At 53.7% G+C, this 27,927-nt stretch overlaps 1 protein-coding gene across 1 annotated transcript in view; it reads left to right on the top strand.

The window, feature by feature from the left end:
* The window catches only part of LAMA3 (laminin subunit alpha 3), a 192,782-nt gene that overhangs the window by 71,132 nt on the left and 93,723 nt on the right, over positions 1–27,927 (top strand). Inside the window, 12 exon segments of the mRNA XM_068165489.1 lie at positions 1,540–1,640; positions 1,755–1,908; positions 3,054–3,214; positions 9,209–9,320; positions 12,964–13,061; positions 17,723–17,888; positions 20,127–20,253; positions 21,578–21,717; positions 22,830–22,945; positions 23,445–23,665; positions 25,585–25,789; positions 26,732–26,876. Coding sequence (XP_068021590.1) covers positions 1,540–1,640; positions 1,755–1,908; positions 3,054–3,214; positions 9,209–9,320; positions 12,964–13,061; positions 17,723–17,888; positions 20,127–20,253; positions 21,578–21,717; positions 22,830–22,945; positions 23,445–23,665; positions 25,585–25,789; positions 26,732–26,876 — 1,746 coding nt within the window.

Raw genomic sequence — 27,927 nt, 5'->3', positions numbered from 1 at the left:
TTGAAAGGATGAAAGAGTACTAAAACACAGCACAATGGGCTGGGCATACAGGCTGACAGAGATTCACCCTTCCTGCACATCAGATGTTGTGTCTAAAGCTTGCCTCAGCCACAGCTGTCCAAGACAGAGGAGAACGGAATGGAATGGAATTTAATAGACTAGACTAGACTGGAATGGAATGGAATAGAATATCACAGTATTCAGTATCACTAAGGTTGGAAGAGACCTCAAAGATCATCAAGTCCAACCTGTAACCACAGGAGACAAGTGAATAGAATAGAATAGAATAGAATAGAATAGAATAGAATAGAATAGAATAGAATAGAATAGAATAGAATAGAATTAACCAGGTTGGAAAAGACCTCAGAGATCATCAAGTCCAACCTATCACCCAGCACCATCTGATCAACTAAACCATGGAACCAAGTGCCTCATCCAGTCTCCTCCTGAACACCTCCAGGGATGGTGACTCCACCACCTCCCTGGGCAGCACATCCCAATGGCCAATCTCTCTTGCTGGGAAGAATTTCTTCCTAACATCCAGCCTGAAACTCCCGTGGCACAGCTTGAGACTGTGTCCTCTTGTTCTTGTTCTGGTGCTGCTTGCCTGGGAGAAGAGCCCAACCCCCACCTGGCTCCAACCTCCCTTCAGGGAGTTGCAGAGAGCAAGAAGGTCTCCCCTGAGCCTCCTCTTCTCCAGGCTAAGCAACCCCAGCTCCCTCAGCCTCTCCTCACAGGGCTGTGCTCCAGACCCCTCCCCAGCTTTCTTGCCCTTCTCTGGACACCTTCCAGCAGCTCAACCTCTTTCCTAACCTGAGGAGCCCAGAGCTGGACACAGGACTCCAGGTGTGGCCTCAGCAGTGCTGAGCACAGGGCACAAGGACTTCCCTGCTCCTGCTGGCCACACTCTTCCTGATGCAGGCCAGGATGCCATTGGCCCTCTTGGCTGCCTGGGCACACTGCAGGCTCATGTTCAGCCTACCATCCACCAGCACCCCCAGGTCCCTCTCTGCCTGGCTGCTCTCAGCCACTCTGACCCCAGCCTGTAGCACTGCCTGGGGTTGTTGTGGCCAATGTGCAGCACCTGGCACTTGGATGTGTTCAATCTCCTGCCCTTGGCCTCTGCCCATCTGCCCAGCCTGTTCAGGTCCCTCTGCAGAGCCTCTCTACCCTCCAGCAGATCAACTCCTGCCCCCAGCCTGGTGTCATCTGCAAATTTACTGCTGATGGACTCAATGCCCTTATCCAGATCATCAATAAATGTGGTGTGAGGTGTCCCTAGCCATGGCAGGGGGTTGGAACTGGTTGATCCTTGAGGTCCCTTCCAACCCTGACAATTCAATGCTTCTCTGATCCCTGTGAGGTTTAGAGTTAGGGAGACAAAATCTGAGGTCGTTGGCCTGTGTGGCAGCAGAGCCAATCCCCTCTTGCAGATGCCCTCTGTACCATTCCCTTATGGGGTTGGTTTTGCTCAGGGCTGTGTTGTGAAGGCTCTGAGACGTCCCTCTCCTAATCTGCTGCTGTGCCCTTTGTTCCCAGGATTATCTGGTGCTCTTACCCAGTGATTACTACGAAGCATCCATCCTGCAGGTCCCAGTGACAGAGCCTTGCAGCCCTTCAGGGGACACTTCCACAGAGCAGTCAGTATATGTGCTCCAGACAAACCACTGCCTGGCATTGCTTTATTGGCCTCCTGCTGCACTTGCAAGCAGCACTAATCCTCTGTCTTGTTTGCTGTTTTGTTTCTCTCTAAGCTGTTTGCTCTACCAGCATTTGCCGCTGGGCAGCTTCTCCTGTGTCCTGGGCTCAGAGGCAGCACATTTCAGACGTGGGGGAGACTTCAGAAGGATACCTCTGCACCAGCCAACTCCTGACCAGCCAGTGCTGGCCCACATCAGTGGAAGAGAGGTCAGGATCCTGCCTGCTGCTTGCAGCCCCACCTGCATGGCTGGCTGTGAATCTGCTGCACTGAAATGCTTCCAGATTTCCAAGTCCAACCTGGCACCACAGACCTCATGACTAAACCATGGCACTAAGTGCCACATCCAATCCCCTCTTGAACACCTCCAGGGATGGGGACTCCACCACCTCCCTGGGCAGCACATCCCAATGGCTAACAACTCTCTCTGGGAAGAACTTTCTCCTCACCTCCAGCCTAAACCTCCCTTGGCACGGCTTGAGACTGTGTCCTCTTGTTCTGGTGCTGGGTGACTGGGAGAAGAGACCAACCCCCACCTGGCTACAACCTCCCTTCAGGGAGTTGGAGAGAGCAATGAGGTCTCCCCTGAGCCTCCTCTTCTCCAGGCTAAGCAACCCCAGCTCCCTCAGCCTCTCCTCACAGGGCTGTGCTCCAGACCCCTCCCCAGCTTTCTTGCCCTTCTCTGGACACCTTCAAGTCTCTCAATGTCCTTCTTAAACTGAGGAGCCCAGAACTGGACACAGGACTCAAGGTGTGGCCTCAGCAGTGCTGAGCACAGGGCACAAGGACTTCCCTGCTCCTGCTGGCCACACTCTTCCTGATGCAGGCCAGGATGCCCTTGGCCTTCTTGGCCCCCTGGGCACACTGCAGGCTCCTATTCAGGCAGCTGTCAATCAGCACCCCCAGGTCCCTCTCTGTTTGGGAGCTCTCAGCCACTCTGCCCCCAGCCTGTAGCTCTGCCTGGGGTTGCTGTGGCCAAAGTGCAGCCCCTGGCACTTGGACTTGTTGAATGCCATCCTGTTGGCCTCTGCCCATCTGTCCAGCCTGGCAAGGTCCCTCTGCAGAGCCCTTCTGCCCTCTAACTGACCAACTCCTGCCCCCAGCTTGGTGTCATCTGCACATTTGCTGATGACTGACTCAATGCCCTCATCCAGATCATCAATGAAGATATTGAACAGGCTGGGGCCCAGCACTGCTCCCTGGGGCACACCACTGGTGCCTGGCCGCCGGCTGAACTACTGGGGGGTTGGGCAAGATGAGCTTGGAGGTTCCCTTCCAACCCAATGCAATCTGTGGCTCTGTGAGAGCTGGCCCTGAACTGATGGTTTTAGCTTGTTCAATGTTCTTGGCCTAGGTCCATGTGGAGATGAGCATAAAGGTTCCTTGGGTGGGTCGCTACGTCCTGGTGCTTGAGTATGCCAACGAGGAGGATCAGCTACACACTGCCCAGGTGGAAGTACAGAGCCCTGGGCCTGCCCCTCAAGGCAGAGTGAGAATATACAGCTGTAAATACAGGTAAGAATGTCTGGTGGACCCACTGAAGAGTTGCACAAGCAGTTGGGATATCATTCTAATCTCCTGTGTGGGAATCCATGTGACTATGCAGACAGCTCAAGTTTTAGGGTGATTTGCAATCAAGGAGGTGGTTCTGGGGGGTGTTGGACAGGGATTTCATTCTCTCTGTGCAATCAGCTCACATTAGATACTGATACTGCTTCAGGGCCTCTGAAAGCTCATTGCAGTTCCTAGGTTTCACTACAGGAGAAGAGAAGAGAGGTTTTGTCTGTCCTGAGTGAGATTGTCTTTAACACTTGAATGTCTCAGTTTATAACACAAACTAGGATCACAGCTCACAGGGTGTCAGGGGTTGGGAGGGACCCAAAGAGATCATCCAGTCCAAGCCCCCTGCCAGTGCAGGTTGATAGAATCCAGCACAGGTCACACAGGAACACATCCAGACAGGGCTGGAAAGGCTCCTCCTACACCAAGGGTTAGGTTGATTGTGTGCATTCATATAGCACACAGCATGCCAGCATGGTGAGGGATGGAAGGGAGCTCTGGAGGTCCTCCAGTCCAACCCTTCTGCTTACAGCAAGGTCACCCACAGCAGCTTGCCCTGATGGGTTTGGAGTCTCTGCAGAGGAGGAGACTCCACAGCCCCTCTGGCAGCCTGCTCCAGGGCTCACAGCAAAATTTTTTCCCTTGTGTTGAGGCGGAACTTCCTGGGTTGCAGTTTGTGCTCATTGCCCCTTGTCCTGTCCCTGGACACCACTGACAAGAGTCTGGCCCCAGCCTCTTGCCCCCCACCCTGTAGCTGTTGTTGAGCACTGCTCAGATCCCCTCTCAGGCTGCTTTTCTCCAGGCTCAACAGCCCCAGGGCTCTCAGCCTTTGCTCCTCAATGATGCTGCATTGTTCTCAGCAGCTTTGAAGCTGTGTTGGACTCTCTCCAGTAGCTGATCCTCCTCCACTATGAATCTCTGAGTGCAGTGGAAGGGCAATGCTGTTGCTGCAGATGCCTGCACTGTTTTCATTTACTTAAAAGCATGTCCAAGGGCTTTGGCTGTGAAAACCATAGCTGCCAGTCAGGCAAGAGTATTGCCACCATTGCCAACCAGAGCTGCTGTAGCAGAAGTATAAAGGTCATAGTATCATAGTATCAGTCAGGGTTGGAAGGGACCACAAGGATCATCCAGTTCCAACCTCCCTGCCATGGGCAGGGACACCCCACACTAGATCAGCCTGCCCAGAGCCTTATCCAGCCTGGGTTTAAACACCTCCAAGGACAGGGCCTCAACCACCTCCCTGGACAGCCCATTCCAGGGCTTCACCACTCTCATGGGGAAGAACTTCCTCCTCCCCTCCAGCCTCAATCTCCCTACCTCCAGCTTCATTCCCTTGCCCCTAGTCCTATCACTCCCTGACATCCTGATAGTATCATAGTACTTGGAAGTTCTGAGGGCAGCTATGCCCTGGCTGCTAGGCTGCAGGCAAGGCCTTCAACCAAATGCTTCCTTATCCTTGCTGGCTACAGAGGTTAGTGCAGATGTTTGTGCACAAGAGGTTTTGTCTGTCCTGAGTGAGATTGTTTTTAACACTTGAGTATCTCAGTTTATAGCACAAACTAGGATCACAGCTCACAGGGTGTCAGGGGTTGGAAGGGACCCAAAAAGATCATCCAGTCCACCCCCCCTGCCAGAGCAGGAGCATAGAATCCAGCACAGGTCACACAGGAACACATCCAGACAGGGCTGGGAAGGCTCCAGAGAAGGAGACTCCACAACCTCTCTGGGCAGCCTGCTCCAGGGCTCTGGGACCCTCCCAGTCAAGAAGTTCCTCCTCATGTTGAGGTGGAACCTCCTGTGCTGCAGCTTCCATCCATTGCTTCTTGTCCTATCCCAGGGTGCAACTGAGCAGAGCCTGTCCCTGTCCCCTCCCTCCTGACCTCCAGCCCTCAGCTATTGATAGACATTGATCAGATCCCCTCCCAGTCTTCTCCAGACTAAACAGCCCCAGGGCTCTCAGCCTCTCCTCCCCAGGCAGTGCTGCAGTCCCTTCAGCATCCTTGCAGCCCTCCCTTGGACTCTCCCCAGCAGATCCCTGTCCCTCCTGAGCTGGGGAGCCCAGACCTGGATGCAATATTCCAGGTGAGGTCTCAGCAGGGCAGAGTGAAGGGAGAGGAGAACCTCCCTGGCTCTGCTGGCCACACTCCTCTGCTGCACCCCAGGACCCCATTGGCCTTCTTGCCCCCCAGGGCACATTGCTGTCCCATGCAGAACTTGTTAGCCACCAGCACTCCCAGGTCCCTCTCCACAGTGCTGATCCCCTCCCAGGCTGTGCTCCTGCAGTTTATTCTTCCTCCCCAGCTGCAGGACTCTGCACTTGTCCTTGTTGGACATCATTAGGCACCCTTGGGAGAGCCCAGCCAGTGCCAGGGCACTACAGACATGCATCTGCTTTTCCTGTGAGCCAAGTGTTTGGCAGTTGGCACTTTAGGAGTATTCAGGATGAAATTGCCCAGTAAGTAAAATCCTCTGCATCAGCATCTTTGAGATCCAGAGCAGAGCTATGTGGAACAGTGACCTTGACAGGTTGTTGCTGGAGAAAGCTTTTCTTTTACCCTCTTATGCAACACCCTGAGCCCAAACTACTTGCTATAAATCTTCCGTTTTATTGCTTTAGTTCCACCCCCCCAACACATTTCATGGTCTAGCTTGGGAACATAGTTATTTGGTGCCCCTGTGCTCAGCACTGCTGAGGCCACACCTTGAGTCCTGTGTCCAGTTCTGGGCCCCTCAGGTTAGGAAAAATGTTGAGGAGCTGGAAGGTGTCCAGAGAAGGGCAAGAAAGCTGGGGAGGGGTCTGGAGCACAGCCCTGTGAGGAGAGGCTGAGGGAGCTGGGGTTGCTTAGCCTGGAGAAGAGGAGGCTCAGGGGAGACCTTCTTGCTCTCTGCAACTCCCTGAGGGGAGGTTGTAGCCAGGTGGGGGTTGGTCTCTGCTCCCAGGCAAGCAGCAGCAGAACAAGAGGACACAGTCTCAAGCTGTGCCAGGGGAGGTTCAGGCTGAATGTTAGGAAGAAATTCTTCCCAGCAAGAGAGATTGGCCATTGGGATGTGCTGCCCAGGGAGGTGGTGGAGTCCCCATCCCAGGAGGTATCATATCATAGTATCATTCAGGGTTGGAAGGGACCACAAGGATCATCTAGTTCCAACCCCCCTGCCATGGGCAGGGACACCCCACACTAGATCAGCCTGGCCACAGCCTCATCCAGCCTGGGCTTAAACACCTCCAGGAACAGGGCCTCAACCACCTCCCTGGACAACCCATTCCAGGGCTTCACCACTCTCATGGGGAAGAACTTCCTCCTCCCCTCCAGCCTGAATCTTAGGAAGAGCCTGGATGAGGCACTTGGTGCCATGGTTCAGTTGATGAGATGGTGCTGGGTGATAGGTTGGACTTGATGATCTCAAAGGTCTCTTCCAACCTGGTTAATTCTGTATTCTGTGACATGATGCATTCAGAACATGCTCACAAAGCAAGCCCTTGCCTCTTTCATGTAGCAGTGCAGTAAATCCCTCCTGCAGCCATTCTGCATCAAGCTAATGGTCCCATGGCAAGGGAGCTGCTGTGTCATCTTTCCTAAGCAGGAACTCCAAGTCCCTTCAGTTGAAAAATCAATCAAGACATGCCATAGTGAGGCACAGACAGAGAAGATTAAGGAATAGGCTGTGTCAGGCCTGCTCACAGCTCTGTGAGCTTGGTTATTCCCAATAAAACTTCATCAAATCACAGAATCACTGAATGGTAGAGGTTGAAAAGGACCTCCAGAGACCCATTCCAAACCCCCTGCCAGAAGCAGCATCACCCAGGGCAGGCTGCACAGGAAGGCATCCAGGTGGCTTTGGAAAGGCTCCAGAGAAGGAGACTCCACAACCTCTCTGGGCAGCCTGCTCCAGGCCTCTGGCACTGGACAGAACTTTCTCCTCCTCTTGAGCTGAAACCTTCTCTCTTCAAGTTTGTCTCCACTGCTCCTTGGCTTATTGCTGTGCACCACCCACAAGAGCTTGGCCCCCTCCCCTTGCCCCCCACCCCTCAGCTATTGATAGACATTGATCAGATCCCTCTCAGCCTTCTCCTCCCCAGACTCAACAGCCCCAGGGCTCTCAGTCTCTCTTCCCAGGGGAGATGCTCAAGTCCCCTAAGCATCCTCCTGGCTCTCCCTTGGCCTCTCTCCAGCAGGTCTCTGTCTCTCTGGAGCTGGGGAGCCCAGCACTGGACACAGTGCTGCAGGTGTGGTCTGAGCAGGGCAGAGCAGAGGGGGAGCAGAACCTCCCCAGCCCTGCTGGCCACACTTTGCTTGCTGCCCCCCAGGACCCCATTGGCTCTCTTGGCCCCCAGGGCACATTGCTGTCCCATGCAGACCTTGCTGCCCACCAGCACTCCAAGGTCTTTCTCCATGGAGCTGCTCTCCAGCAGGGAACCCCCTAACCTGTGCTGGTGCCTGCTGAGTGTGGCAAGCTTCCAGTGAACTGCAAATAAGGAACATAAATTTCTTTGGTCTTGATGTCCTGAGCTGACCTTGTTCCTGAGCTGTGCTCTAAACAAGAGTGAAAGTTCCCCAGTGTCTGGTTCATAGAAGAGGAATAGAGAGGCAGTTGTGGTCCCAGCTTTCCACCCATGGCATGCTGGCTGGCCTAGCTGAGCAGAAGTGCAGAAGAGATCAGAGCCTTAGATGACTTCTCCTTAGCAAAAGGGAAGTGATGCTATTTTGGGCAAGTTTCTGGGGTCCTGTTCCCTGAAGGAGGCAAATGTGGTCTACCTGGACTGCAGCAAGGCCTTTGACACCATCCCCCACAGCAAACTCCTGGCCAAGCTGTCAGCCCCTGGCTGGGACAGCAGCACTCTGAGCTGGGTTAGGAAGTGGCTGGAGGCTGAGCCCAGAGAGTGGTGGTGAATGGTGCCACAGCCAGCTGGCAGCCAGGCCCCAGTGGTGTGCCCCAGGGATCAGTGCTGGGCCCTGTGCTCTTTAACATCTGCATCGATGATCTGGATGAGGGCATTGAGTCAGTCATCAGCAAGTTTGCAGATGACACCAAGCTGGGAGCAGATGTTAGTCAGTTAGAGGGCAAGAAGGGCTCTGCAGAGGGACCTGAACAGGCTGGACAGATGGGCAGAGGCCAACAGGATGGCATTCAACAAGTCCAAGTGCCAGGGGCTGCACTTTGGCCACAGCAACCCCAGGCAGAGCTACAGGCTGGGGGCAGAGTGGCTGAGAGCTGCCAAACAGAGAGGGACCTGGGGGGTGGTGATTGACAGCTGCCTGAATATGAGCCAACAGTGTGCCCAGGGGGGCCAAGAAGGCCAAGGGCGTCCTGGCCTGCATCAGGAAGAGTGTGGCCAGCAGGAGCAGGGAAGTCCTTGTGCCCTGTGCTCAGCACTGCTGAGGCCACACCTTGAGTCCTGTGTCCAGTTCTGGGCTCCTCAGTTTAAGAAGGACATTGAGAGACTTGAAGGTGTCCAGAGAAGGGCAACAAGGCTGGGGAGGGGTCTGGAGCACAGCCCTGTGAGGAGAGGCTGAGGGAGCTGGGGTTGCTTAGCCTGGAGAAGAGGAGGCTTGGGGGTGACCTCATTGCCCTCTACAACTACCTGAAAGGTGGTTGTAGCCAGGAAGGGGTTGGTCTCTTCTCCCAGGCAAGCAGCAGCAGGACAAGAGGACACAGTCTCAAGCTGTGCCAGGGGAGGTTTAGACTCGAGGTGAGGAGGAAATTCTTCACCGAGCGAGTCATTCGTCATTGGGATGTGCTGCCCAGGGAGGTGGTGGAGTCATCGACCCTGGAGGTGTTCAAGAGGGGACTGGATGTGGCACTTGGTGCCATGGTTTAGTCATGAGCTCTGTGATGCCAGGTTGGACTTGATGCTCTTGGAGGTCTCTTCCAACCTTGGTGATCCTGTGCCACTGTGAGAGCCTGGCAGTGGCAGCAGGCTGCTCTGTAACCCTGCCTCTGTGTCAGCTTCCTTTGCCGCAGCATTGTGCTGGACGCTGGGAGCCGCATTGCAGCCTATGACCTTCTGGCAGACACAGCCAAGATCCAGCTCACAGCAGCAGCACTGCACCTGCTCCTGGTAAGCTTCCATTTGCCTCTCCCTTTTGGAATGCTTGGGTGGGTGAAGAGAGATGCACTCTCCCATGCAGTGTGGTAATGTGTGGAGGGTTGTGTGTTAGGGGCTTGAGGATGATGCTTCGTGATCCTGAGGCAAACTCCATCACTTTCAAAGACAAACTGAAATTTCCTTTCTTGGCAAGGGATTCTGAGTTCTCTTGTGCTTTGTTTCAGTTCCCCTCTCTCTTCTACCTCAGATGAAATATCTTCTGGTAGATTTCACAGGCTCACAGGATGTTAGGGGTTGGATGGGTCTCAAAGAGATCATCCAGTCCAAGCCCTCTGCCAGAGCAGGAGCATAGAACCCAGCACAGGTCACACAGGAACACATCCAGACAGGGCTGGAAAGGCTCCAGAGAAGGAGACTCCACAACCTCTCTGGGCAGCCTGCTCCAGGGCTCTGGGACCCTTACAGTCAAGAAGTTCCTCCTCATGTTGAGAGGGAACCTCCTGTGCTGCAGCTCACATCCATTGCTCTTTGTCTTGTTCTAGGGAGGAAGTGAGCAGAGCCTGTCGTTGTGCCCTTCCTCCTGACTCCCAGCTCTCAGATACTGATAGACATTCATCAGATCCCCTCCCAGTCTTCACTCCACACTAAACACCCCCAGGGCTCTCAGCCTCTCCTCCCCAGGCAGTGCTGCAGTCCCCTCAGCATCCTTGCAGCCCTCTGCTGGACTCTCTCCAGCAGGTCCCTGTCTGTGTTAAACTGGGGAGCCCAGAACTGAACACAGTACTCAAGGTGAGGTCTCCCCAGGGCAGAGCAGAGGGGGAGGAGAACCTCCCTGGCTCTGCTGGCCACACTCCTCTGCTGCAGCCCAGGACCCCATTGGCCTTCTTGGCCCCCAGGGCACATTGCTGTCCCATGCAGAACTTGTTAGCCACCAGCACTCCCAGGTCCCTCTCCACAGTGCTGATCCCCTCCCAGGCTGTGCTGCTGCAGTTTATTCTTCCTCCCCAGCTGCAGGACTCTGCCCTTGTCCTTGTTGGACCTCATTAGGCACTCTTGGGAGAGCCCAGCCAGTGCCAGGGCACTACAGACATGCATCTGCTTTTCCTGTGAGCCAAGTGTTTGGCAGTTGGCACTTTAGGAGTATTCAGGATGAAATTGCCCAGTAAGACAAATCCTCTGCATCAGCATCTCTGAGCTCCAGAGCAGAGCTATGTGGAACAGTGACCTTGTCAGGTTGTTGCTGGAGAAAGCTTTTCTTTTACCCTCCCCTCCCAGCCTGTGCTGCTGCAGTTTACTCTTCCTCCCCATTTTCTCCCTGTCTTTCACTTTTGATTGGAATCTTCAAAGCCCTGTGGAAGTTTTCCTGGCTCTCTTACAAAATTCAGGGGATGAATACTTTGAATATGTTTGAAACACTTCGAATTCAAAGCCTTCACTGCCCTCTCTTGGCCACATCAAGAACACAGTTTGCTGCACTGTGATTTTTCTCCTGTCGTTTCTGTTCTCCACTTTAGAAACACAGTTGGTTAAAATCCAGAGCTGAAACTCAGCTATCAACACAGAGTGGTTCCTTGGGCCTCTGTTAACAGACAGACTGAGAGAGTTGAGGCTGTTCAGTCTGGAGAGGAGAAGGCTCTGAGGAGACCTAATTGTGGCCTTCCAGTGTCTGAAGGGGGCTCCAAGAAAGCTGGGGAGGGACTTTTGAGGGTGTCAGGGAGGGATAGGACTGGGGGGGATGGAGCAAAACTAGAAGTGGGGAGATTCAGATTGGATGTTAGGAAGGAGTGGTGCAGATCAGGGAAGAAGAAGTTTTTTTCAGGCCTGTGAAGGAGATAAAGAAACAACAAAGGATCAGCAGCTGCCATGTGGTCTACACCTAGCAGCATAAAGCAGTGAGCATGAGCATAGCCAGCAGGGCCAGGGAGGGGATTCTGCCCCTCTGCTCCACTCTGCTGAGACCACAGCTGCAGCTCTGGGGCCAGTTCTGGAGCCTCTGTGCCAGGAAGGATCTGGAGGGGCTGGAAGGTGTCCAGAGAAGGGCCAGGAGGAGGAGCAGAGGGCTGGAGCTGCTCTGCTCTGGAGACAGCCTGAGAGAGTTGGGGTTGTGCAGGCTGGAGAGGAGAAGGCTCCCCAGGAGACCTCACTGTGGCCTTGCAGGATCTGCAGGAGGCTCCAAGAAAGCTGGGGAGGGACTTCTGAGGGTGTCAGGGAGGGATAGGACTGGGGGGGATGGAGCAAAACTAGAAGTGGGGAGATTGAGATTGGCTGTGAGGAAGAAGTTGTTCCCCATGAGGGTGGTGAGAGCCTGGCACAGGTTGCCCAGGGAGGTGGTGGAAGCCTCCTGCCTGTAGGTGTTTGCAGCCAGGCTGGATGTGGCTGTGAGCAACCTGCTGTGGTGTGAGGTGTCCCTGCCCATGGCAGGGGGGTTGGGAGTGGCTGAGCCTTGAGGTCCCTTCCAGCCCTGACAGCTCTGTGATTCTCTAACTGTTGCATGCTTGCTCCATTTCATGAGGCAGTGTTCAGTGTGAAGCAAACCCATTGCAATTCTCATCTCCAATTGCTGTGCTAACAACATCCAGGCCCAGAGGATAGGATTAGTCAGGATCTCCTCATCTGGAAGTCTCCTCTGCTAGAAATCTCTGCTTTTGTTTCTCTGAATAAATTGCTGCAAGATAAGCCTCAGCAGTGTCTGAGGTACAGGAAATCTTCCCCCTCCCCCTGTTAAATGTAAAGAAGTGGGAAAGAATTGCTTCTGCTGCATGGGCCACTAATCATGGAGCCAGTGGCTCGCAGCTCTGGAGTTAAAGACCCTGGTTTGAGCCTCTGTCATATAAAGCAGAGTGGCAAGGTTGAAGCACCTCCAAAGGTGGAGTTCAGAAGTCTGGTCTAAATAAAGGGGAAAGAGGGTTCTGGAGGTCAGCTGTCATAGAATGATAGAGTGGCTTGAGTTGGAAGGGACCTTAAAGATCATCCAGCTCCAACCCCCTGCCATGGGCAGGGACACCTCCCAGCAGCCCAGGTGAGCTCAAGCCCTCATCCAGCCTGGCCTTGAAGACTTGCAGGGATGAGGTGTCAAGAAGTTCTCCAGGCAACCCATCCCAGTGTCTCACCACTCTCATGGGAAAGAACTTCTTAATGTCCAATCTAAACCAAACCCTGCTCTGCTTTAAAGCCATTGCCCTTGTCTTGCCGCTCTCAGCCCTTATAGAAGTCCCTCCCCAGCTCTCCTGGAGCCCCTTCAGGTACTGCAAGGCTGCTCTGAGGTCTCCCTGGAGCCATCTCTCCTCCAGGCTGAACAGCCTCAACTCTCTCAGCCTGTGCCCACAGGAGAGGTTCTCCAGGCCTCTGATCACCTTTGGGGCCCCTGTCTGGAAGCTCTCCAACATATCCATGTCCTTTTTGTTGTGGGCTCAAGACAGGCTCTGAAAAGTGCCATGGCCACAGGTTTCTTGAACCACCTCCAGGGGTGGGGACTCCACCACCTCCCTGGGCAGCCTCTGCCAAGCCCTGACCACTCTTGCAGCAAAGACATTTTGCCTCATCTCCAACCTAAGCCTCCCCTGGCACAACTCCAGGCCATTTCCTCTCCTTCTATCACCTGAGCCTAGGGAGCAGAGTTATTCACTGTTAATTGTGCCTTGTCCTTCCTTTTCAGCACAAGGTTTGTATTATACCAGCTGAAGAGTTTTCTCCAGAGTATGTGGCTCCTAGAGTGCGGTGCATAGCTGCCTACAGCAGGAGCCATGCTGGCAGGTAACTTGCTTGCTCTTATCCTTTGTATTGCCAGAAGAAGGCCTTGCAAGGCAGACCAAATGGGATTTGAAGTCTCCTGAATGCTCAGTGACCTACAGGTGATCTGTAGGCCACCTTTGCCAAGTAGTACCTGTAAATAAGCTGAGGTGTTAGGTTAATCTAGACAGCTTGCACAGGATTTGGTTGGAATTAGTCTCTTCCTCACCCATCTGGACAACTGAGCACTGGTGGTGTTAGAAAGCACTCATCTTGCCCTGGCCATCCAGCATCATAGAATCATGGAAGGGTTCAGGCCAGAAAGGACCTCCAAAACTCATCCTGCCTGGACTTGATGATCTCTGAGGTCTTTTCCAACCTGGTTAATTCTCTTCTCTTCTCTTCTCTTCTCTTCTCTTCTCTTCTCTTCTCTTCTCTTCTCTTCTCTTCTCTTCTCTTCTCTTCTCTTCTCTTCTCTTCTCTTCTCTTCTCTTCTCTTCTCTTCTCTTCTCTTCTCTTCCTCTTCTCTTCTCTTCTCTTCTCTTCTCTTCTCTTCTCTTCTCTTCTCTTCTCTTCTCTTCTCTTCTCTTCTCTTCTCTTTTCTCTTCTCTTCTCTTCTCTCTCTTTCTCTTCTCTTCTCTTCTCTTCTCTTCTCTTCTCTTCTCTTCTCTTCTTCTTCTCTTCTCTTCTCTTCTCTTCTCTTCTCTTCTCTTCTCTTCTCTTCTCTTCTCTTCTCTTCTCTTCTCTTCTCTTCTCTTCTCTTCTCTTCTCTTCTCTTCTCTTCTCTTCTCTTCTCTTCCCTTCCCTTCCCTTCCTTCCCTTCCCTTCCCTTCCTTCCCTTCCCTTCCCTTCCCTTCCCCTTCCCTTCCCTTCCCTTCCCTTCCCTTCCCTTCCCTTCCCTTCCCCTTCCCTTCCCTTCCCTTCCCTTCCCTTCCCTTCCCTTCCCTTCCCTTCCCTTCCCTTCCCTTCCCTTCCCTTCCCTTCCCTTCCCTTCCCTTCCTTCCCTTCCCTTCCCTTCCTTCCCTTCCCTTCCCTTCCCTTCCCTTCCCTTCCCTTCCCTTCCCTTCCCTTCCCTTCCCTTCCCTTCCCTTCCCTTCCCTTCCCTTCCCTTCCCTTCCCTTCCCTTCCCTTCCCTTCCCTTCCTTCCCTTCCCTTCCCTTCTCTTCCCTTCTCCTCTCCTCTCCCTCTCCTCTCCCTCTCCTCTCCCTCTCCTCTCCCTCTCCTCTCCCTCTCCTCTCCCTCTCCTCTCCCTCTCCTCTCCCTCTCCTCTCCCTCTCCTCTCCCTCTCCTCTCCCTCTCCTCTCCCTCTCCTCTCCCTCTCCTCTCCCTCTCCTCTCCCTCTCCTCTCCCTCTCCTCTCCCTCTCCTCTCCCTCTCCTCTCCCTCCTCCTCTCCCTCTCCTCTTTTTCCCTTCCCTTCCCTTCCCTTCCCTTCCCTTCCCTTCCCTTCCCTTCCCTTCCCTTCCCTTCCCTTCCCTTCCCTTCCCTTCCCTTCCCTTCCCTTCCCTTCCCTTCCCTTCCCTTCCCTTCCCTTCCCTTCCCTTCCCTTCCCTTCCCTTTCCTTCCCTGCAATGGGAAGGACCTCAGAGTAGAAGTAAATGTCATTTGCAGGATTTCAGAGGCAGAAAGAGTTGGTGATTTGGTTTAAGAGTTTTCCAGACAGAAGTTTCTAATGTAATAGTTGAATTGAAATAGAAAGCAGGAACAGCTGGCCAGTAAATCGGCTAGCAGCATGGGAGGCTGCTTGGCTTGCAAGCAGCCACAGCATGGGATCACAGCTTGAATTGTCCTGCTCAGGGTTTTACAACTGAGAGCAGTTTTCTAAGATACTGAAGATATTTCCTCTCTCCAAAAGCATTTTGCATGCCTGGGCATTTGTGTTCTGAGTAAAATGAGGGGGAAAGGCTTTATTGATGATCTGGATGAGAGAATTGAGTCCATCAGCAGTACATTTGCAGATGACACCAAGCTGGGGGCAAGAGTTGAGATGCTGGAGGGCAGAAGGGCTCTGCAGAGGGACCTGGACAGGCTGGACAGATGGGCAGAGGTCAAGGGCAGGAGATTGAACACATCCAAGTGCCAGGTGCTGCACATTGGCCACAACAACCCCAGGCAGTGCTACAGGCTGGGGCAGAGTGGCTGAGAGCAGCCAGGCAGAGAGGGACCTTGGGGTGCTGGTTGACAACAGCTGAACATGAGCCTGCAGTGTGCCCAGGGGGCCAAGAAGGCCAATGGCATCCTGGCCTGCATCAGGAAGAGTGTGGCCAGCAGGAGCAGGGAAGTCCTTGTGCCCTGTGCTCAGCACTGCTGAGGCCACACCTTGAGTCCTGTGTCCAGTTCTGGGCCCCTCAGGTTAGGAAGGAGGTTGAGCTGCTGGAAGGTGTCCAGAGAAGGGCAAAGAAAGCTGGGGAGGGGTCTGGAGCACAGCCCTGTGAGGAGAGGCTGAGGGAGCTGGAGTTGCTTAGCCTGGAGAGGAGGAGGCTCAGAGGTGACCTTCTTGCTCTCTGCAACTGCCTGAAGGGAGGTTGTAGCCAGCTGGGGGTTGGTCTCTTCTCCCAGGCAAGCAGCAGCAGAACAAGAGGACACAGTCTCAAGCTGTGCCAGGGGAGGTTTAGGCTGGAGGTGAGGAGAAAGTTCTTCACTGAGAGAGATGTTAGCCATTGGGATGTGCTGCCCAGGGAGGTGGTGGAGTCCCCATCCCTGGAGGTGTTCAGGAGGAGACTTGATGGGGTGCTTGGTGCCATGGTTTAATTGTTTAGGTGGTGTTGGATTGGCTGATGGGTTGGACACAATGATCTTGAAGGTCTCTTCAACCTGGTCTGGTCTATTCCATTCCATTCCGTTCCATTCCATTCCATTCCATTCCATTCCATTCCATTCCATTCCATTCCATTCCATTCCATTCCATTCCATTCCATTCCATGTGGTTCTCCCCTCAGCCTGCTTTTCTCCAGGCACAAACTGTTGTCTCAGTTTAACAGCAGTGTGAGTGAATGCTGCACAGATTTCCCACACAGGCCTGGCCTGCTCTTAGTCCTGGCCCTGAAGCATAGCTACCACAGCTCTGGGCCTGTCTTGAGCAAAGACTGATCATTGTCTGTGGAGCACTTAGGAGAGATGAACAAATACCAGCAGGAAAGCCCCAAGAACATATTTCCCTGCAGTCTTGGAGGACTCTTCTGCTAATCAAGTCCTTCAGACTGAAATAAACCAAGGTGGAAGTAGTTAAAGCCAGCAGTGGAGGAAGAAGGATGCTTTCAGGGAGCACTCTTATTGATTTTGGCTCCAGTCCTGCAAACATTTGAGTGTGTGCTTAACTTGTGCCTGCTTCAGCAGTGCCATTGGCTTCAGGGGGAAAACTTGCATGGTGAGAGGCTACAGCTCTGTGCACACTTGCAGAGCTGAGAATTGAAGGGCAGGAGAGGTTCTGGTGAAGGAAACAAACTGGATTGCTGAAAGTTAACTTAATTGTTTTTACACTCTTGGTTCACTTAGGTTTAATCATCCCCAGCAAAACTCTTTCCACTGAAACCCTTCTCATACCTCTGGACTCAGCACTGGGGAGGCCACAGCTTGAGTGCTGGGTTCAGTTTTGGGCCACTCACTCCATGAAGGGCATTGAGGGGATGGAGCAGGTGCAGAGAAGGGCAACTAAATTGGGGAAGAGGGCTGGGGAGGAGCAGCTGAGGGAGCTGAGGGTGTTGAGTGTGGAGAAGAGGAGGCTGAGGGAGACCTCATTGCTCTCTGCAGCTCCCTGAGAGGAGGCTGCAGTGAGCTGGGGGTTGGGCTCTGCTCCCTAGGCTCAGTGCTAGAAGGAGAGGGAATGGCCTGGAGTTGTGCCAGGGGAGGGTTGGGTTGGAGATGAGGCAAAATGAGGACAGACTGAAGGAGTTGGGGCTGTTCAGGCTGGAGAAGAGAAGGCTCCCAGGTGACCTCATTGTGGCCTTCCAGGATCTGAAGGGGGCTACAGGAAGGCTGGGAGGGACTGCTCAGGATCTCAGGTAGTGATAGGACTAGGGGAATGGAATGAAGCTGGAGGTGGGGAGATTGAGGCTGGAGGGGAGGAGGAAGTTCTTCCCCATGAGAGTGGTGAAGCCCTGGAATGGGTTGTGCAGGGAGGTGGTTGGGGTCCTGTCCCTGGAGGTGTTTAAGGCCAGGCTGGATGAGGCTCTGGCCAGGCTGATCTAGTGTGGGGTGTCCCTGCCCATGGCAGGGGAGTTGGAACTAGATGATCCTTGTGGTCCCTTCCAACCCTGAATGAAACTATGAAACTATGAAAATGTCTTTGCTGCCAGAGTGGTCAGGGCTTGGCAGAGGCTGCCCAGGGAGGTGGTGGAGTCCCCATCCCTGGAGGTGTTCCAGAGAGCTGTGGCCACGGCCCTTGGGGTGGTTAAGAGGCCGTGGTGGGGTTGGGTTGCTGGTTGGACTGGGTGATCTCAGAGGGCTTTTCCAACCCAGGTAATTGTGGGATTCTATAGGGTTTGGACTGAACAAAATCTGCTTTTGGAGTTAATTCTGTACCTCATTTTAATTTCTTTTCCCTGATGGTTTGCTTACAATCCAGAGAGTCAGAGGGGTCCCTGTGTGCATGGCCCTGCAGGGCCTTGTGTGAGTCAGCTGCTTTGCCTTTAATGATGATGGAGACATTTCCCTGACCCCTATGTGCCTCTTATCATTCTGTATTTAGTGCAACATGCATCCCCTCAGTGTATGAAACTCCATCAGCAGCCTTGGTTTTGGATGCCTTCAAAGATGGGAGGATTTCTGAAGCACAGGGAAATACACTCTATGGCCCACAGAGTGCCTCTTTACCTTCTGGCTCACTCCATGGAGTCCCCTTGACACCATCACAGGTATCTCACCCTTTGAAGACTGTTTCTTAAGTCACCAGGTGTGTCCTTAGGGGAGGTAAAAAGACTAAACACTTGAGAATCAAAACTGCAGGAGGAGATATGATCACAGAATCACAGAATCTCTCATGTTGGAAGGAGCCCATCAGGAGCATCAAGTCCCCACTCCCTGCTCCTGGCAGGACTAAAACTAAACCTTGAACATAGGGCAGCAGCTACTAACCTGACCCAAAGAGGGCTTTTTGCCATTTCAAGATGCCTGCTGACTTTTTGCAGCCCTGAGAACAGGTCCAAAACCACACCACAGTGATTGCAAACAAGGCTGTGATATGGTGAGCAGCATCACTGCCCCCAGGCTGCTGCAGCACTGCAACAGGCTGCCCAGAGAGGTGCTTGAGAAGCAAGCCTGGAAAGATTCAAAGGAGGCTTGGCAGGGCTCTGGGCAACCTGATCTAGTGGAGGATGTCCCTGCTGACTGCAGAGGGGGTTGGAAGGGATGACCTTTGGAGGTCCCTTCCTACCCAGGTCATTCTATGATCCCATGTTGGAGGGGACCCATCAGGAGCATCAAGTCCCAGTCCCTGCTCCTGGCAGGACTAAAACTAAACCTTGAACAGAGGGCAGCAGCTACTGACCTGGCCCCTGGACAAAAAGAACACTTGGAAGGTAGCTCCTGACAGCTCCTACTAAATCTGGGATGTTCTTTGTCAGTTCTCAGCCTGTCCTTGGCCCCCAGAGAGAAGCCTTGCCCAGCTCACCCCCTCTGCTGCAAAGAAGACGATGCCTTCGTCTGCAGTGCTCTCGATGGTCTGCTCGTAGCGCACCCGGCTGTGGGTGTTGGGCTCCCTCACTGCCACACTGGCATAGCCACTGCCTTCAAAATAGCTCTGGTCAGTCTCTTCTTTGTACCTGCAAGAAGCCAGGGTCACAGCTGTGAACACAGCAGAGCAAAGAGCCTGGGAGCCATGGGGCTGTTGAGTCTGGAGAGGAGAAGGCTGAGAGGGGATCTGATCAATGGCTATCAATAGCTGAGGGCTGGGGGTCAGGAAGGGGCCAGGCTCTGTTCTGTCAGATCCTGTGACAGGACAAGGAGCCATGGATGCATATTGAAGTTCCACCTCAGCATGAGGAACAATTCTTTGCTGTGAGGGTGCTGGAGCCCTGGAGCAGGCTGCCCAGAGAGGTTGTGGAGTCTCCTTCTCTGGAGCCTTTCCAGCCCTGTCTGGATGTGTTCCTGGGTGACCTGCCCTGGGTGATGCTGCTCTGGCAGGGGGGTTGGACTTGGTGATCTTCAGAGGTCCCTCCCAACCCTAACCACTCTGTGATTCTGTGACTTGTCTCATCAGAGGGTTTGAAAAGCCCTGGTTGAAGCCTGTGGTGCAGGGGCACTACAGTGCCCAACTCTGATCTAATCCAAGGAAAGAGAAAGCCTTCCCCTGGCTGCAGTCAGCCACTGATGGTCTGTGGGGAGGAAATCATCAGTGACTGACTGCTCTGCACTGCATGGGATCTTCACAGAGGAGCTGAAACCATCAGTCAAAACTTTGCAGACTGAGTAAGCTACAGAGAAAGCTACAGAAAGACAGAAGCCAGCTTCTTGCTAAATGCAGCAGTCTCATGGGCTGCAAGGGAATCAGAGAATCAAGCAGGCTGAAAAAGACCTCAGAGATCATCAAGTCCAACCTATTGCCTAATCCCTAACACCTCCTGACAACTAAACCACAGCTCCAAGTGCCACATCCAAGCCTTTCGTGAACACCTCCAGGGAAGGTGACTCCACCACCTCCCTGGGCAGCACATCCCAATGGCCAATCTCTCTTGCTGGGAAGAACTTTCTCCTCACCTCCAGCCTAAACCTCCCCTGGCACAGCTTGAGACTGTGTCCTCTTGTTCTGGTGCTGCCCTTGGTGAGGGTGGGGAGACACTGGCACAGGATGCCCAGGGAGGCTGTGGCTGCCTTCTTCCTGGTAGTGTTTGAGGCCAGGCTGGATGAGACTTTGAGCAAGCTGGGCTGGTGAGAGGTGTCCCTGCTCATGGCAGGGGTTGGAACTGGATGAACTTTGAGGTCCCTTTCGACCCAAACCTTTCTGTGATGCTGTGATTTGCTGAAGCTGTTTAACTTGCTGAGAGGTGCTCAGGCCTCTCTCTTTTGTTGCAGGTAGGTAGCCGAGAGCAGAGCTCGTGAAGCCAGGAATGTTTCATGACATGCAGAGCCTACCAGAGGTGCTGTTGTTTCTGCAGGAGCAGCTGACCTGGCATGGCAGAGTGCCCCTCTTGGGCAGATATGTGTTTGTGGTGCATTTCTCCCAGCCAGCACACCCAACGTTCCCTGTGCAAGTGCGTGTGGATGCGGGACGTGTGTGGACTGGTAAGCAGCTGGAGCCGAGCTCAGCCCTCTCCTTCCTCACCCTGTTAGAGTCAGAGAATCAACAAGGTTGGAAAAGACCTCAAAGGTCTTAAAGTCCAACCTGTCCCCCAACACCTCATGACTATTAGACCATGGCTCCAAGTGCCACATCCAATCCTCTCTTGAACACCTCCAGGGATGGGGACTCCACCACCTCCCTGGGCAGCACATCCCAATGACGAATGACTCTCTCATTGAAGAACTTTCTCCTCACCTCCAGCCTAAACCTCCCTTGGCACAGCTTGAGACTGTGTCCTCTTATTCTGCTGCTGCTTGCCTGGGAGAAGAGACCAACCCCCACCTGGCTACAACCTCCCTTCAGGGAGTTGGAGAGAGCAAGAAGGTCTCCCCTGAGCCTCCTCTTCTCCAGGCTAAGCAACCCCAGCTCCCTCAGCCTCTCCTCACAGGGCTGTGCTCCAGACCCCTCCCCAGCTTTCTTGCCCTTCTCTGGACACCTTCAAGTCTCTCAATGTCCTTCTTGAACTGAGGAGCCCAGAACTGGACACAGGACTCAAGGTGTGGCCTCAGCAGTGCTGAGCACAGGGCACAAGGACTTCCCTGCTCCTGCTGGCCACACTCTTCCTGATGCAGGCCAGGATGCCATTGGCCTTCTTGGCCCCCTGGGCACACTGCTGGCTCATGTTCATCTGCTGTCCACCACTAACCCCAGGTCCCTCTCTGTTTGGCTGCTCTCAGCCACTCTGCCCCCAGCCTGTAGCTCTGCCTGGGGTTGCTGTGGCCAAAGTGCAGCCCCTGGCACTTGGACTTGTTGAATGCCATCCTGTTGGCCTCTGCCCATCTGTCCAGCCTGTCCAGGTCCCTCTGCAGAGCCTCTCTGCCCTCCAGCAGATCAACTCCTGCCCCCAGCTTGCTGTCATCTGCAAATTTACTGCTGATGGACTCAATGCCCTCATCCAGATCATCAATGAAGATGTTAAAGAGCACAGGGCCCAGCACTGATCCCTGGGGCACACCACTGGTGCCTGGCTGCCAGCTGGCTGTGGCACCATTCACCACCACTCTCTGGGCTCAGCCTCCAGCCAGTTCCTAACCCAGCTCAGAGAGCTGCTGTCCCAGCCAGGGGCTGACAGCTTGGCTAGGAGTGTGCTGTGGGGGATGGTGTCAAAGGCCTTGCTGCAGTCCAGGCAGACCACATCCACAGCCTGCCCCACAGCCACCAGGCAGTCACCTGGGCATAGAAGGAGATCAGGTTGGAGAGGCAGGACCTGCTATCCTAAATCCATGCTGGCTGGGCTTGTTTTGGTCATGATGTTTCTTTCCCTAGGTTCCTTCAATGCTTCCTTCTGCCCTCATGCCTCTGGCTGTCGGGATCAGGTGGTTGCAGACAACCAAATTGAGTTTGATGTGTCTGACCCTGAGGTCTCTGTTACAGTGCTGATTCCTCATGGCAGGCTGCTGGTCCTGGTAGGTTTGTTACCTGAATGGGCTTATAAATGTTCCTCTCAGCTTCACCATTCATTTAGAGATGCATGCAGAGGTGACAGTCAGGAAGAAAGAATGTGTCTTTTAAAGCTGTTTCAGGTTTTTAGGCTCTTTTGCACTGCTCCTGGTTGATTTTAAAGTATTCAAATGCTCTGCATTGTTTTCATTGTACACTGGAGGGTCCAAGGTTGGACTGGATGACCTTTGGGGCCTTTTCCAACCAGATAGCATCACAACTCTGGGGGGGAAGAATCATAGAATCAGAGCCAGTTTGGTTGGAAAAGCTCTTTAAGATCATCCACTCCACCCATTAGGATAGAATAGGATAGGATAGGGTAGGATGGAATGGAATGGAATGGAATGGAATAGAATAGACCAGAACAGACCAGACCAGACCAGACCAATTTGGAATAGACCTTCAAGATCATCAAGTCCAACCTCTCACCCAACACCATCTGATCAACTAACCCATGGCACCAAGTGCCTCATCCAGGCTCTTCCTAAACACCTCCAGTGATGGTGCCTCCACCACCTCCCTGGGCAGCACATTCCAATGGCCAATCACTCTCTCTATGAAGAATTTCTTCCTAGCATCCAGCCTAATCCTCCCCTGGCACAGCTTGAGACTGTGTCCTCTTGTTCTGGTGCTGCTTGCCTGGCAGAAGAGACCAACCCCCACCTGGCTACAACCTCCCTTCAGGGAGTTACAGACAGCAATAAGGTTTCCCCTGAGCCTCCTCTGCCAAGGCTGGGGCTAAGCCATGGCCCTCAGCACCACAACTCTGCCTCTCTGAAGCACCTCCAGGGATGGGGATTCAGCCTCCCCCCTGGGCAGGCTGGGCTTGGAGAACCCTTGCAGGGAAGAAGTTGCTTCTAATATCCAACCTAAACCTGCCTTGCTGCAGCTTGAGGCCACTTCCTCTCACCCCAAAGAGGAGAAGTGTGTTTTCCTACTCTGTTTAGTCAAGTGGTGTGTGATGAAGGAAAGTGCAGGGCATGTAATGACGAAGCAACCTTTCAGCAGCTGAATGTCCTTAGCTCTGTGCCTTTGGCTTCCTCTGAAGTGTCCAACTGGGCTCTCTTGTCGTTTTAAGGACAAGCTCTTAGCTGTTCCAGCAGACACCTACAGTTACAAAATTCTTGACACAAAGGCAGTGGACAAGTCCCTTGATTTTATCAGCCAGTGTGGAGGAAACAGTTTTGCTCTGGAGTAAGCATTGCTTTCTAGACCCCTGAGCTGTGCCACCACGCTGGGGATCCGCGTGAACAGCTTGCGCTCTCTGCTAAAGACTTCTGTATGCAATCCCCATCCTTGTGCTGCACTCAAATGCTAGCCATGGCTTCTGCTGGCCCACTGCATTTCCAGGAGCCATTTGGCCACCACTTTCTGCTGGAAATGGCATGTGCTCCCAGCCCAGAGGAGGGCAATCTCTCCTTTCTCTGTCTCTGGCACGTCCGTATTTGGTGCTTCGCTCGGCATGACTGAACTGCTGTCACTAATGCACACTCTTGCCTTGGACAAAGATCTTACCTGCATGTTGAAACCATTCACCACTAACTTCAATCAGAGTACACCTTGCATGTGCACTGAAGCCATCCTTGTGTCAAAGAACTCCCTGAAAGACAGGGCCCTGATTGACTGCCCCCCCCTTGCAAAGCCTGCTCCTGACAGTTCCCAACTGCTGACGCTTGCACGGTTTATATTCCAGTCTCAACAGCCCAGAAGGATCATCAGCCTTCTGCAGGGACTCTGTGAAGTCCCTAGTGGCTTTCTACAACAATGGAGCCCTGCCCTGTAATTGCCACAGCTCAGGTGCCATGAGCCCCACTTGCAGCCCCCTGGGAGGGCAGTGCCTGTGCAGAGCCAACGTCATCGGGCGGCAGTGCAGCCGGTGCCGGACCGGCTACTACGGATTCCCCTTCTGCAAGGGTAAGGGCATGCTCAGGGCAGCTGAGTGCTGGGGGCATGAACAGTGACAACTGCCCTTACAAGGATGCCTTCTGTAAGATATCTGCCTATTTCCTCAACCCAGCATGCTGAGATGAGGATAAGTTCTTTACTTTTATTGCCTTATTTGCAGCCTCCAAAACAGGTCCAGCAGAGAGCCACAGCCATTGGCAACAGCCTTAAATTCAGCTGCTGGCACATTAGTGTGGTTAAACATTTCCTTCTGGGGATCAAATCCTTACACAGCAATACCTGAGAGCCAGTAGGTTGTGTAAGGCCAGGATTAGGTTGGGAAAGTTGGAACTGTTTTGGTTGGGAAAGCCCTTAAAGATCATTGAGTCATAGTATCATAGTATCAGTCAGGGCTGGAAGGGACCACAAGGATCATCCAGTTCCAACCCCCCTGCCATGGGCAGGGACACCCCACACTAGATCAGCCTGGCCACAGCCTCATCCAGCCTGGGCTTAAACACCTCCAGGGACAGGGCCCCAACCACCTCCCTGGACAACCCATTCCAGGGCTTCACCACTCTCCTGGGGAAGAACTTCCTCCTCCCCTCCAGCCTCAATCTCCCCACCTCCAGCTTCATTCCATTCCCCCTAGTCCTAGCACTGCCTGAGATCCTGAGCAGTCCCTCCCCAGCCTTCCTGGAGCCCCCTTCAGATCCTGGAAGGCCACAATGAGGTCACCTGGGAGCCTTCTCTTCTCCAGCCTGAACAGCCCCAACTCCTTCAGTCTGTCCTCCAACCATTCTCTACCTCTGCCAAGGCTGGGGCTAAGCCATGGCCCTCAGCACCACATCTCTGCCTCTTTGAAACACCTCCAGGGGTGGGGATTCAACCACCTCCCTGGGCAGCCTTTCCACCACCAGGTACCAGCTTCACTTTTCTCTGCAGGGCTTGATCCTGGGAGAGGCAGGTTGAGCTGTCTTTGATGTAGTGTAGCAGAGCTTTCAGCTGCAGGCAGATGTGACCCCCTCCTCTTCAAGCACACCTAGTTCACAATGAGATGTATGCATGTGCTCCCTGGTCAGGTGTAGCAGGCTGCTGTTCAGCTGGTTGCAATCCAGATTGCCACACTGTTGACCAAGAGCATTGTTCTGCACTGGCTGCTAACTCATAGACTCATAGAACAGCCTAGGCTGGAAGAGACCTCAGAGATCATCTGTTCCAACACTCTGCCATGGGCTTCCACCAGCCCAGGCTGCCCAAGGCCTCATCCAGCCTGGCCTTGAACACCTCCCTGGGCAGCCTGTGCCAGTGTCTCACCACCCTCACTGTGAAGAATTGCTTCTTCATCTCCAGTCTCAATCTCCCCTCTCCCAGCTCAAAGGTATTCAGTATTCAGTATCACCAAGGTTGGAAGAGACTTCAAAGATCATCAAGTCCAACCTGTCACCACAGACCTCATGACTAGAGTAGGGAGGACACTACTGCCCACTGCAGGCTTGAACTCATGACCTTCACCATTTTAAGGGTCTTATACACTACCAACTGAGCCACTGGTTGGTGTCAAAGCCATTGTCCCTCATCCTGTCTCTCCAGGCCTTTGTCAAAACTCCCTCCCCAGCTCTCCTGGAGCCCCTTCAGGCACTGGAAGGCTGCTCTGAGGTCTCCCTGGAGCATTCTCCTCTCCAGGCTGAACAGCCCCAACTCTCCCAGCCTGTTCTCATGGGGGAGCTTCTCCAGCCCTCTGATCATCTTTGTGGCCTCCTCTGGACCTGCTCCAGCAGTTCCATGTCCTTCAGTGTTGATGTTTTCATGACCCTGAGCTCTAAAACTGCTGACCAAGAGCAAAGGCCTGTGCTCTCTATACTCTAAAGGTTGTGTGTGTTTGTTCCTTGGGCAAGTTCAGTGCCAGGCTGGGCTTTCATTTCTGGAAAACCTTTTCTTTCACCTAGCCTGCAAGTGTGGGCAGCACCTCTGTGATGCTGTGACTGGTGAATGCCTCTGCCCCCCACGAACTGTGAGACCCAGATGTGAGGAGTGTGAGCAGCATTCCTTCAGCTATCACCCTGTTACTGGCTGCCAGAGCTGCAACTGCTCAGAAAGAGGAGTTCTCAACGTGGCAAGCCCACAGTGTGACAGAACCAGTGGGCAATGCAGGTGAGTTTGGGTGTCCAAAGGGTCTCCTGGGGTGCAGGTCTAGGGAGGTTCTGTTTCCACTCTACTCTGCCCTGGTGAGACCACACCTGGAATACTCTGCCCAGTTTTGGGTTCCCCACTTCAAGAGGGACAGGGATCTGCTGGACACAGTCCAATGGAGGGCTTGGAGGATGAGGAGGGGACTGAAACATCTCTGTTGTGAAGAGAGGCTGAGAGCCCTGGGGCTGTTCAGTCTGGAGAAGAGAAGGCTGAGAGGGGATCTGATCAATGTCTATCAATAGCTGAGGGGTGGGGGGCAAGATGAAGGTGTCAGGATCCTTACACAGCAAAACTGAGAGTCAGTAGGTTGTGCAAGGCCAGAATTAGGTTGGAAAAGTTGGAATTGTTTTGTGTGGGAAAGCCCTTTAAGATCATTGAGTCCAACCATTCCCTAACTCTGCCAAGGCTGGGGCTAAGCCATGGCCCTCAGCACCACAGCTCTGCCTCTTTGAAACACCTCCAGGGGTGGGGATTCAACCACCTCCCTGGGCAGCCTCTTAGAGGGCTTGAGAACCCTTTCAAGGAAGAAGTTTCTTCTCATGTTCAACCTAAACCTTCCCTGGTGCAGTTTGAGCAATGAGGTCTCCCTCAGCCTCCTCTTCTCCACACTCAACACCCCCAGCTCCCTCAGCTGCTCCTCCCCAGCCCTCTTCTCCAGACCCTTCCCCACCTTTGTTGCCCTTCTCTGGACCTGCTGCAGTCTCTCAATGTCCTTCTGGGAGTGAGAGGCCCAAAACTGAACCCAGCACTCAAGCTGTGGTCTCACCAGTACTGAGTCCAGAGGGACAATCCCTGCTCCAGCTCTCCAGCCCTGTTCTTCAGACCCTTCCCCACCTTTGTTGCCCTTCTCTGGACCTGCTCCTACAGCTCAGTGTCTTGACTCCCTCTTCTCTGTTGATCCAGATGCAAACCAGGGGTGAAAGGCCTGCAGTGTGACCAGTGTGCTCCTGGGACTTATGGCTTCCCCAGCTGCAGGCCCTGTAGCTGCAACAGAGGTGGAACAGAACCAGATGTTTGTGATCCCCAGACAGGAATTTGTCTCTGCAAGGTCAGCTAAATCAAATTACTTCTGCATTCCCAAGCCTTGTTTGCACATCAGTGACTTGTTTGTATTCCATGGGGTGAATGAAAGGAGTTTATCATCAGGGCTGGAGCACCTCACCTAGGGGGACAGGCTGGGAGAGTTTGGGCTGGGAGAGGAGAAGGCTCCAGGAAGACCTTAGAGCAGCCTTCCAGTACCTGAAGGTAGCTACAGGAGAGCTGGAGAGGGACTTCAGACAAAGGCATGTAGAGACAGGATGAGGGGGAATGGATTGAAGGTGGCAGAGGGGATTGAGACTGGAGGCTAGGAGGAAATTCTTTGCAGTGAGGGTGGTGAGACTCTGGCACAGGTTGCCCAGGGAGGCTGTGGATGTCCTCTACCTGGAGCTGAGCAAAGCCTTCCACACTGTCCCACCACAGCCTGGTCTCCAGGCTGGTGACACATGGCTGTGATGGGTGACCACTGGATGGATAAGGAACTGGCTTGATGGCTGCACCCACAGAGTGGCTGTCCATGGCTCCATGGCCCAGGGGAGGCCAGGGACAAGCAGAGTCCCTCAGGGATCAGTCCTGGCACCAGGCTTGTTCAACATCCCTGTGGGTGCCATGGACAGTGGCACTGAGTGCACCCTCAGCAGGTTTGCTGCTGACACCAAGCTGTGTGGTGCAGCAGACAGCTGGAGGGAAGGGATCCATCCAGAGGCACCTGGACAGGCTGCAGAGCTGGGCACAAGCCAACCTCAGGAGGTTCAACAAGACCAAGGGCAGGGTCCTGCAGCTGGGTGGAGGCAACACCAGGCACAAATGCAGGCTGGGCAGGGACTGGCTGGAAAGCAGCCCTGAGGAGAGAGCCTTGGGGGTGCTGGGGGAGGAGAAGCTCAGCAGGAGCTCTCAGTGTGCACTTGCAGCCCAGAAAGCCAACCAGAGCCTGGGCTGCAGCAGGAGAAGTGTGGCCAGCAGGGCAAGGGAGGTGATTCTCCCCCTCTGCTCAGCTCTGGGGAGACCCCACCTGGAGTCCTGCCTCCAGTTCTGGAGCCCCTATGACAAGAGGGATCTGG

This window comes from Melanerpes formicivorus, unplaced genomic scaffold (genome assembly GCF_026170545.1).
Source record: "Melanerpes formicivorus ecotype bairdi unplaced genomic scaffold, bMelFor1.0.p_v2 SCAF_89, whole genome shotgun sequence".
Classification (NCBI taxonomy): domain Eukaryota; kingdom Metazoa; phylum Chordata; class Aves; order Piciformes; family Picidae; genus Melanerpes; species Melanerpes formicivorus.
This window is presented reverse-complemented; position numbering and strand designations above follow the sequence as displayed.